We start from the raw sequence: 12,349 nt of genomic DNA on the forward strand, positions 1-12,349 counted from the left end.
CTTTTCACCGGCTAATGTCCAAAAAGCTCATATTGTTCCCTCACACCAAGAGAAGGTGTTGAGCGCACAATGCTGTGTGTAAAACTCAACAGGTTTCTGGCCCCTACCCCCCCTTTTGGGTGGAAGAATATGATGAAATGTGCTTGAAATCTGCTAAAGCTCTTTCTAAAGAGGTCTAGATGGAGGAAGGACTACACATAGAAAAGCAAACTGACCTAGGCCTGCATGAAAATAATGAGAAGAAACCAATTATTAGCAATTCAAGTTTACTAAGAAACTTCTTGTCATCAGTAACTACTTTTTAATACTTTTTGAATGAGGGCCCAAAAATTCCAACTGCATAAATCGCAGTGTCATGTTATTCATAAAAACAGTATTTTTCAATCCATCAAGTACAAACCAATGATACTAAAAATAATACCATACACAATTTATGATAACACTGTGCAGAGAACTGAGGCTGGATGAAGGGGGAGCCATTCCACAAGTCTTTTGTCCAAATTTGAATCATTGTGGATGGCGGTAGTACATGGTTTTTCTGTACTTTATTTCCTGAAACTAATGTTAAGGCTACTTGCAGGATTCCTTTTGATTATAAATTAATATATAGTTAGGATAGGGAACCGACTAGAATTTTCAAATATTTGTCATAGGGATTTTATCCATTTTCTTCAGTAACTGCCAGGCCCTATTATGAGCCAAGCATAGTTCTACATGGTAGAAATACAGCAGTGGAAAACACCTCCCTACATGGAGATTACGTTTCACTTGACATTAATTTTGTCTGTCAATCGTATGATTTCGTTAAAGTAAGGCCTCTCTCTTGGGTAGATTCCAATGAATAAGATTCTTCTGTGTTGCACTTCAATAATTGGGATGCTTTGGAACTCTGGTATAAACGGTGACCATATTGATAGAACAAACAGTTTTCTCTCATCTGTGAGAAATCTTGATGTCTGTGAAGAATTCATCTCCCAACTGAGTCTTTAAAATACAGTATTTTAGCTTCTTTCCTGTGAAGATTCTTGGAAGCTGCTGAGTTCTGAAGGAGCTTTCTGTAATCAGCATGGACCTCCCAGTGGAGATGAAGATGAGAACTCGACTGAAGGCTGTACCACACCTCGTATTTCACAGATTCCCTCCGGTGTGGACTCTCTGATGGTAGACAAGGTGTGACCTCTGACTGAAGCCCTTACAGCAGACATCACATATGTAAGGCCTCTCTCCCGTGTGGACTCTCTGGTGTGTGTGGAAATGCGAGGCCTGACTGAAGCCCTTCCCACACTGCTGACACGTGTAGGGTTTCTCTCCTGTGTGGACCCTCTGATGAGCACTCAGACCAGCACTCCAGCTGAATTCTTTCCCACACTCCTCACATTTAAATGGTTTCTCCCCAGTGTGAATTATCTGATGGACTTGAAGGTTTGACCTCTGGCTGAAGGCCTTGCCACACGTATCACATTTATATGGCTTCTCTCCGGTGTGGACTCTCTGATGGGCTTGAAGGTGTGAGGCCTGGCTGAACCGCTTCTGACAGGCATCGCATTTGAATGGTTTTTCCCCAGTGTGGACGCTCTGATGAGCTTGAAGATTGGAGGCCTGACTGAAGCCCTTCCCGCACTCCTCACATTTATAGGGCTTCTCTCCTGTGTGGACTCTTTGATGATTGTGAAGATTCAAGCTCCAATTAAAGCGCTTCCCACACACTTCGCATTTGTATGGTTTTTCTCCCGTGTGGACTCTCTGATGGGCTTGAAAATATGAGCTTTGACTGAAGCCTTTACCACACACACTGCATCGAAATGGTTTCTCTCCTGTGTGGACCCTCTGATGGCTCTGGAAACTGGAGGCTGAACTAAAACCCTTGCCACACTCTTCACATTTATATGGTTTTTCTCCTGTGTGGACTCGTTGATGACTATGAAGATTAAAGCTCAAACTAAAGCACTTTCCACACTCCTCACACTTGTACGGCTTTTCTTCAGTGTGGACCCTCTGATGGGTGTGCAGATTTGAGCTACAGCTAAAGCGTTTACCACAATCCCCGCATTTATACGGTTTCTCTCCAGTGTGGATTCTTTCGTGGGCCTGAAGATGGGATCTCTGCGTGAAGCCCTTCCCACACACCTCACATTTATAAGGCTTCTCTCCAGTGTGAACTCTGCAGTGAATGTTCAGATCTGTGCTACGGCTGAAGCCCTTCCCACAACTCTCACACCTGTAGGGTTTCTCTCCTGTGTGAATAGGCAGATGAGCATAAAGATGTGAGCTCTGATTAAAGCTCTTGCCACATTCATGGCAGGTGTAGGGTTTCTCCCCTGTGTGGACTCGCTGATGAGTCTGCAGATTTGAGCTCTGACTGAAACCCTTACCACATTCATGACACCAGTAGCGTTTTTTTCCTGTGCGAACGCCCTGTTGAACAGGAATACCTGAGCTGTAACTGGTAACCTTCTCGTGGGTACTACACGGAGGGGACGTCTTTCCCAAGTGTACCTGCTGGTGAAGGTCAAGACTGGAGCCGTCACCGAAGGTTTTTTCACATTCAGTACCTTGGGGGGTTTTCTGTCCTGTGTGAATACTACGCTGGGTAAGAGGTGATACCTTTAGGACGTCTTTACCACAATCGCTGTTGCTGAGAGCTGTATCTCCTTTGTGCACTATGTCACCACCACGGTGGTGTGACATGCAACTGAAAATGTCAACACATGGAGCGAAAATGCATAATCTGTTTTTCATCTGCGTCTGCTTACAACTTGTCTGATAATTCTGTGTCGCATTCAGATATATTTCACTCCAAGAATTCTGAACTCTTCCAGTTGGAAATCCTTGATTTTCAATGATACTGGAAGGATCCCCGATGAGGTTCACTAGATGGCTGTCATCCGCAGAAGCCTGAATCGATTCTCCTGCTCCCACTCGATAGGGGGAACCGTGTTGCCTGGGGAACTGAGGACTCTTTCCTTGCATATTTATCATGGAGTCTTGACTTCTGGTTAATTTGCTCACAACGTGTCTCTTGATTTGCCAGCAGGAAAGCTCTCCCAGTGAAAGGCACCTTAATCCTGCTTCATGAAGAGTCTCCATCTCATTTTGATTCCTGCCTCCTGAAAGGACAGAGAGAGAATAAGAAATTAATGACTGAGAGATGGTAGCAGCAGGTAGCAGACTAGGAAGCTCTAAGTCCTCATTTGCCCCATGGAAATGTTGAAAAACTACTAAAGACTGGCTAAAATAAATTTATGGGGGCTCTGAAAAAGTTGTAATCAAGAGAATATTGAATCAAGAAAAAGCCATATTTAAAATGGTAAGAAATTTGGGATTAGCCAGCGTGAGGTGAGGACTTAAATTCTTCTCGGGTCTTTTCTGAGCATGTGTCTTGCTGGGTCTGTGTGTGTGCTCTTTTCCATTCTCTTGTACACACAGCTACTTTTTAATGTTTTTACTTGTGACGTGGCAGGATTTGAAGTAAGCAGTGGTGGCCCAGTCTCAATTCCCTCCATCAGAACAAATGGAGTAGAGGAGATTTTACTCGCAACATGATGACCTGTCTCAGGGCTACATGAGGAACTGGTCTGTTTTGTCTGACTCACAGCCAGGATGAGAAAAAGCAGTGGAAAGCATCAGTGGGCATTGTTCATGAAATCTGCAAGGACACTACAGACCCACAGAGGCCTAGGGAAAGTGATTATGGGCACAGGAATATAATAGAACACATAAGGTGAGACTCTTTGGGAAATTAAGACCTTTAAAAGCACCTGTATATACAAAGCAATTGACACACACACATATGCACTCAGGCAAGACACGTGCTCAGAAAGACTTTAAACCCTCATCCCAGCAGATCCATGGCTCAGAACATGCTCTGCTTACTAGTGAAGGTCTTCTCTGGAAAAGAATCGGTCTACAAAGATTGGGAGACGCTTTTTCAAATGCCTAATTTTCGACAAAAAAATCCCAAAGCATACAAAGAAACAGAGAAAGAGAACCTATTCAAAGGAACAAAATAAATCTCCAGAAATCAACCCTAAAGAGGAACAAGCCTCTGACTTACTTGGCAAAGATATTTATACAACAACTATTTTGGATATGCTCAATGAGCTACAGGAGAATACTGACAGACCACTAAATGAAACCAGGAAAATGATGCATGAACAAAAGGAGAATATCAACAAACACAGAAACTATTAAAGAACCAAGAGAAATTGTGAAGCTGAAAAATACAATAGTAGAATTGAAAACTACCAAAGAATCAGCCAACTTGAAAACAGGTCAGTTGAAAGTAACAAAAAGAATGAAGAACAATGAACAGAGGTTAATGGACTCATGACTAATCATCAATCAAATGTACACATAATGGGAGTCTCAGAAGGAGAACAGAGAAAGAGGAAGAAAGCTAAATAAAAACATAATGGTTGAAACTCTGCAAATTTGAAGAAAGAAGCAGATACACAAATAACCAGAAGCTCAATGAACTCCAAGTAGGATAAACCCAAAGAGACCCACACAGAAACATTAAAATCAAACTGTTCAAAGACAAACACAGACTCATGAAAGCAACTCATCACATATAAGGGATTCTCAATAAGATTATCAGTGGATCTCTCTAAAAGAAACCTTGCAGAGCCAGAGGGCAGTGGGATGATATAGTTAAAGTGCTAAAAACCAACCCACCCCAAAAAACCTGTAAACCAAGAATACTACATCCAGCAAAACTGTGCTTCATAAATGTGAGTGAAACTGAGACATTCCCAAATAATGTACTCTTTCTTAGGTTTTGTTTACCACTAGACCTGTCCTACAAGAAATACCAAAGGGAGTTCAAGTTGAAATGAAAGCACACTACATGGTAACTTGAAGCCATATGAAAATAAAAAGTTCTCCACTAAAGGTACATCTATTGACAAATATAAAAATCTGCATTACTGTAATTTTGGTTCCTAACTTCACTTTTAATCCTGTTATAGATTTATAATTATGTTTTTATCTTAATTCTATATTAATGGGTATATATCAAGATATAATCTGTAGGATCAATAACATAAAGCGGGGAGAGCTGTAAAACAGTAGGGTTTTTGTATACAATTGATCAGTTAAAAAAAAGACTGTTGTAACTTTAGGATGTTCTATGTGATCCCATGATAATCATAAAGAAAAGAGTGACAGAAAACACACAAAAGAAAATGAGAAAAAAACCAAAGTATGCACTTCAAAAAAAGGAGAACATTAATGAAAGAAATAAGAGCCAAAAAAAAGCTGTAAGACGTACAGAAAACTAACAAAATGGCAATAGTAAGTCCTGCCTTGTAAGTAATTACTTTAAATGTTAACTAAACTCCCCAATAAAAAGGCATAGATTAGCAGGATGGATTAAAAAAAAACCAGTAGGCTCTGATTATATGCTGTCTATAAGAAATCTAAAACTTTAGATAAAAGGGCAAATATAGGATGGAAGAAGGCATTCCCATCAATAGTAACCAAAAGCAAGCAGGGGTGGACATAACTAATATTAGACAAAATAGACTTTAGTCAAAAACTGTAAGATACAGAGAAGGATATTACATAATGATAAAATGGTCAAGTTACCAAGAAGATCTAACAATTATAAACATATATACACCAAACATCAGAGCTCCTAAATATACCAACCAAACACAGACAAAATTAAAAGAAGTGGGCAGCTCTACAATAACAGTGGAGACTTTGATACTTCACTTTCAACCAAGGACAGAACCACCAGACAGACGATCAGGAAGGAAATAGGATTTGAACAACACTATATACCAATTGGACCTAAGAGCCATATACAGACCGTTCCACTCAACAGCAGAATATACATTTTCTCAAGCGCATGTGGCACGTTCTCCAGAATTGACCTTATGTTAGGCTACAAAATAACTCTTAGTAAATCTTAAATGGTCAAAATCTTATACAGTATCTTTTCTGGTCACAATGGAAGGAAACCAAAATCAATAGCAGAAGGAAACCAATGTATCAAAGACGAAATCAGAAGGGAAATTAGAAAATACTGAGATGAATGAAAACAAATATACAACATACCAAAACAGATGAGAAAACAGTGCTAAGGGGAAAACTTATAGCTGTAAATGCTTACATTAATAAAGCAAAAAGATCTAATCACCAACCTAACTTTATATTAAGGCACTGGAAGGAGAATAAAATTGACAAACCTTCAGCTAGATTACCAAAAAAGAAAAAAAACAAAATCAAATGACTAAAATCAAAAGTGAGGACATTATTATTGACTTTACAGAAATAATAAGGATAATAAAAGAGAATATGAATATACTGGGTAAGCTACATGACATGGATACATTTTTAGAAAAATGCAACCTACCAAGACTGAATCATGAATTAACAAAAAATGTAAACAAATCTGTAACTAACAAGGTTACTGGATCAAAAACTTACCCAAGGAGGTGAAAGACTCATACATTGAAAACTGCAAAATGTTGCTAAAGACATAAATAAATGGAATGATACCCTGTGTTTGTACATTGGAAGGCTTAATGATGTTAAGATGTCAGTACTACCCAAAGCAATCTACAGATTCAATGCAATCTTTATCAAAATCCTAATGGTGTTTTTTGCAGAAATATAAAAACTCATCCTAAAATTCATATGAAAATTCAAGGAACCCCAAATACCTATAACAATCTTAAAAACAAAAGAACAAAGTTGGAGGACTCACACTTCCTCATTTCAAAACTTGTTACAAAGACATGATAATAAAAACAGTATATTACTGGTATAAAGACAGACATATAGACCAATGGGATAGAATAGAAAGCCCAGAAATAAACCCTTGCATACAGGGTCAAATGATTTTTGACAAGGGTGTTAATACTATTCAATGGGAACAGGACAGTCTTTTTAACAACGGATGCTGGGAAAACTGGATATATACATGCAAAAGAATCAGGCTAGACCCTTACCTTACATCACATACAAGATCTAAACATAAAGGCTTTAAAAGCTATAAAACTCCTACAAGAAAACAGGGGAAAAGGTTTATAATATTGGATTGGGCAGTGACTTCTTGGATATGACACCAAAGCATAGACAACAAAAGTAAAACTGAAGTATATGAAAATTCTGTGAATCAAAGGACACAATCACTAGAGTGAAAAGATGACCTAGGGAATGGGAGAGAATATTTGAAAATCATATATCTATCTGATAAGGAATTAATATCCACTATATATGAACTCTTACAAATAAAAAAAACTAATAGGCACAGTACTTGAATAAACATTTCTACAAAGAAGATATACGAATGGCCACCAAACTCATGAAAAGATACTCAACATCACTAACCATTAGAGAAATGCAAATCAAAGTTACAATGAGATACAACCTTACATTCATTAGTTACGAGTACTATCAAAAACATTAAGGGCTGAGGTAGGAGAATCACTTCAGCTATGATCATGCCACTGCACTCCAGCCTGGGCAACTGAGCAAGACCTCATCTCTTAAAAAGAAACAGTAAGTGTTGAGTATGTGAAGAAACAGAAACCCTTGTGTACCGCTGTTAGGAATATAAAATGATGCAGCTGTTAGGAAAACAGCGTGGTGTTTCTTTTGAAACAATAATAGAATCACCATATGAGCCAGCATTTGCACTTCGTGGCATATACAAACATAACTGAAAGGTAATCAAAGAGATATCTGTACCCTCACGTTCACAGCATTATAATAGCCAAAAGGTAGAAGCCACCCAAGTATCCATCAACAGATGAACAGGAATAAACAAAATGTGATATATAAATACACAATTATTCAGCTTTAAAAAGGAAGCAAATTCTGATGCATGCTACAACATGGATGAATCTTGAGGACATCATGCTAAGTGAAATAAGCCAGTCTCAAAAGCCAAATACTGCATAATCCACTCATGCAAAGTACGTAGAGTACCTGAAATTCGTAAATTCATAGTGACAGGAATAGAACAGTGGTGAACGGGGGGAATGGAGAGTTAGTGTTTAACGGGCACAGAGTTTTAGTTTGTGGACAGGGTGGTGACAGTTGCAAAAACAATGTAAATGTACTTAATGCCACTGAACTGTATACCTAAAAAATAAAAATGGTAAGTTTTGTGTAACATATTTTACTGTAATAAAAAAATTAAGGACAAGTGAATGCTTTGTTCAGATGTTTCCAAATTTTACACATAGTCCTCAGGATAAATCTTCAGCTTATCTTTACCATCATGGGCTTTTTTTGGTTTTTATGAAACTGTGGAAACACAGAACTATGGACCTAAGAAAATAGGATAGGAGGTAGAAACCAGTCAACTGCAGAGCAACAAAAAGATACCCCAGGAAGTGCGTAGAAAGGATAAACTGACTCCTTTGCCTACAAGAATGGAAAATTAGAAGTCTCTTCTTTGGCTACAGCAACTGAATTGTAAGTAGCATGTACAAGAATCAGACTAAATATAAGCCTCAAGTACAGGGTCTCACTGTACAACCTGCACATCTGGAAATGTGCTCAAAATAACTGATAGACAAATCCACAATTATAGTTGGCAAGTTCAATACCCTTTCCCAAGAGCTAGGAACAAAGGGCAAGATGCATGGTGGTACCTATGTAACTCAGTCTGTACTACAAATGGACAGCAACAGCAGTCCTGTGGGGGTCAGAGGTCACCATGCTGTGAACTGGGTGGAGGTGCTCAGTTCAACTGGGACCCAGGCAGTGACACAGGCCCTAGCTCTTGAGAAGCCAGGCACAGGGAGCACCAGGCTTCCTTCCAATCAATGGGGCCTGCAGCCTTGAAGTCTCTTCTTCTAGGCCACCTACAGAAATGCCATCCACAAACCAGTCTGACTCAGTCAAGACCATGACCCCAGCCCCTTGCATTCTGCTCAAAGGCTACCAGAACATCCCTGGAATTGAGAAGGCTGATGATGTCATGAATACTCCTGTCTTTGGAAATGACCAATCAGAAAGATAAAGCTAAACATCAAGGAAGACAGCTGATGGAAACTCAGCAAACTCTGATGACACCAGCTCCTTGGAGGCTCAAATTATTGCCTTGACTGCCAAGACCTTTAATTATGAAGAACACATGAAAACACATCGAAAGGACAAAGCCCACAGATGCTATCTGCTGATAAGCATCAACCAGAAGAAAAAGATGCTCAAAACCTCCATAAGACCAACTATGATGTCTTTGAGAAGACACGCAGGGAGCTGGGGATGGAGAACACCTTTCCGCCTCTGTATTACACAATGACCACCGCTTTTGACCAACAAGGCTCTGTGTATTCGGATTTTCCAGGAGGCTCAAAAGCTGAAGAAGCAAAAAAAAAAAAAAAGAAGGCAGGAGGGCCTTGAAAGCTGCAGCAGCCAGAAAACAAGACGACCAGAGGAATCAGAGAGCCCTTGCAAAGCCTGACTAGAGGCACTCAAAGAAAACCAATAAATTCTGATAAAATTAAAACACACACACACACACACACACACACACACACACACACACACATGCACACACCAAACAGGAAATAAATGAAGATGTAGGCTTGAAACAATACTATCAACCAACCTGACTGCTTGGCCTTCACAGTACGAACACGCTATCCAGTAACATTCTTGCCAGGTGCACATGGAACATACTCCAAGGCAAACCACATTCCGGGCCACAAAACAAGTTCTAATGGATAGAAAAGGAGTCAAATCACAAAGTATATTCTACCCACAAATTAAATTAACTGAAAATTAAAAACAGAAACATCTCTGCAAAATCTCCAAGTATTCAGAAAACAAATAGCACACTTCTAAATAAGCTGTGAATCAAAAACAAAAGAGACATTATGAAGGAAGGGTGTTTTTCATTCAATTCAAATGAAAACACAACATATCAAAATTTCTACTTGGAATATTTATTTATTTTTTTAATTTTAGGGGCCATGCTAATCTTCTCTGTATCGTTCCAATTTTAGTATATGTGCTGCCAAGCTAAGCAGTGCTAAGAGAGCACTACTTAGAATATTTAGAGAGAAATTCATGTAAAAGAAAGGTCTTAAATTAGAAAAACAAGAAATTCAACCCAAAGTAAGCAAAAAATGAATAGAAAATAATAGAAATAAAAAGCTAGCTCTTGGAAAAGCACAATAAAATTGATAAAATTCTAGCATACGTGATAAAAAAGATATGAATTATAAATATCGGGAATGAGAGTTGACATCACTACAGACGCTGCACGCGCTGTTATTAAGACAGGAATACTATGAACTTTACGACCATGGAATAATGCAGGTGAAATGGAAACACACACACACACACACACACACTGAAAAGCTCACCTAAGAAGATACAGATAATCTGAATAGCCCTTTATCTATCAAAGAAGTAAAATTCAATGACACTTGGGAGATTCATTGCAAAAAGGGAATCACCAAGGCATATAGTCCTAAGACTGGCCAAAGTCAATGCAAAGAAGGAACTCCTACAAGCTGCGAGGCAAAATCATCAAATAAGGAGAACCCATCAAACTAACAGCAGACTTCTCAAGAGAAACCTTATAAATCAGAAAGGAATGGGGTCCTATCTTTAGTCTCCTTAAACAGAATAACTGTCGGCCAGGAATTTTGTATCCTGCTAAACTAAGTTTCATAAAAGAAGGAAAAATAAAGTCTTTTCCAGACAAGCAAACACTAAAGGAATTTGTCACTACTAGACCTTCCCTACAGAAAATGTTCAAAAGGGCATTATACGTGCGATAGCACGACAGATACCAACCAGTGTAAAAGCACTTAAAAGTTACACCTCACAGCTCTTACAAAACAATAGCACAAGAGGGAAACAAAACAATGAAATACCATCCAATTTGTTGAACATCACAGCAGCCCACATATCAATAATAACAATCAACGTGAACAGTCTGAATGCCCCGCTTAAAAGACACAGACTAGCTAAATGGATGAAAAAAACTCAACCCAAGTATCTTCTATCTCTAGAAGACATATCCCCCCCAAGGACTCACACACATGGTGAAGGGATGGAAAAAAATACTCTATGCAAATGGGAACCAAAATCAAGCAGGTATAGCCATTCTCATATCAGATAAAATAGGCTTTAAATCAACAATGGTAAAAAAAAAAAACAAAGAAAAGAACACAAAGATGGTCATTATATAATGGAAAAGGGAGCAATTCACCAAGAAGACATAACAATCCTAAATACACATGAACCTAACACAGGAGCTCCCAGTTTCATAAAGCAAATTCTTCTAGATGTAAGCAAAGAAATAAATAATAGCCTCTTAATAGAGAATTCAACACCTCACTGACAGAGCTGGACAGATCATCGAAGCAGAAAATAAACACTGGACTGAAACAGGACTCTAGAACAAATGGATCTAACAGACACTAACAGAACATTCTACTGAATATGCATTTTTCTCCCCCACACATGGGACATTTTCCAAGACTGATCATATCTTAGGGCACAAAACAAGTCTCAGCAAATTCAAAAAAATCAAAATCATACCATGTATATTCTCAGACCATAGTGGAATAAAACTAGAAATCAATTCCAAGAGAAACACTCAAATCTACACAAAGTCATGGAAATTAAACAACCTGCTGCTGAATGATCCTTCGGTCAGTGATGAAATAAGATGGAAATCAAAAGATTCCACGAACTGAATGACAAAGGGGACACAAGCATTCAAAATCTATGGGGTACAGCAAGAGTAGCCTCAAGGGGAAAGTTCATAGCCTTAAATGCCTACATCAAAAACACAGAAAGATCACAAATTAACAACCTAATGTCACATTTCAAGGAACTAGAAAAAGAACAAACCAAACCTAAAGCCAGCAGAAGAAAAGAAACAACAAAGCCGGTGAAGTGGAATAAGGTTATTGGAAAGTGGATTAGTTGTTAATGTATATTTCAGTCTCTGAGATAATCACCAGAGAAACTTAAAATATAATTGATGTGCTAAGAAAGGAGAGAAAATGGAATCATACAAAATGCTCAACTGAAACCACAGAAGGCAGACAGAGTGGAAGACAAAGGCCCAGTGGCTCACGCCTGTAATCCCAACACTCTGGCAGGCCAAGGCGGGAGGATCACTTGAGGCCAGGAGTTCAAGACCAGCCTGGGCAACACAGCAAGACCCCAAATCTACAAAAAATAAAAATATTAGCCCAAGCATGGTGGCATGCACCTGCAGTCCTAGCTACTTGGGAGGCTGAGGCAGGAGGATTCCTTGAGCCCAGGAATTTGAGGTTACAGTGAGCTATGATCACACCACTGTACTCCAGCCTCGGCGACAGAGTGAGACTGTCTCCAAAAGAAAAAGAGTGGAAGACAAAAA

The 12,349-nt window shown here is 39.0% G+C and overlaps 1 protein-coding gene across 3 annotated transcripts in view; it reads right to left on the minus strand.

Moving 5' to 3' along the window:
• Positions 1–250: 250 nt before the first annotated feature.
• ZNF235 (zinc finger protein 235) overlaps positions 251–12,349 on the minus strand; it is a 34,072-nt gene continuing 21,973 nt past the window's right edge. Inside the window, exon 6 of one of the 3 annotated variants that reach the window (XM_012653287.1) lies at positions 251–3,107. In XM_012653287.1, the coding sequence (XP_012508741.1) occupies positions 1,129–3,107 (1,979 nt within the window). In that variant the 3' untranslated portion in view covers positions 251–1,128. The remainder of the gene's footprint in view (positions 3,108–12,349) is intronic. The other 2 variants (XM_012653288.1, XM_012653289.1) reach the window with 2 other exon arrangements.

The sequence above is a fragment of the Propithecus coquereli genome, unplaced genomic scaffold, assembly GCF_000956105.1.
Source record: "Propithecus coquereli isolate 6110/MARCELLA unplaced genomic scaffold, Pcoq_1.0 Scaffold42, whole genome shotgun sequence".
NCBI classification, from domain to species: domain Eukaryota; kingdom Metazoa; phylum Chordata; class Mammalia; order Primates; family Indriidae; genus Propithecus; species Propithecus coquereli.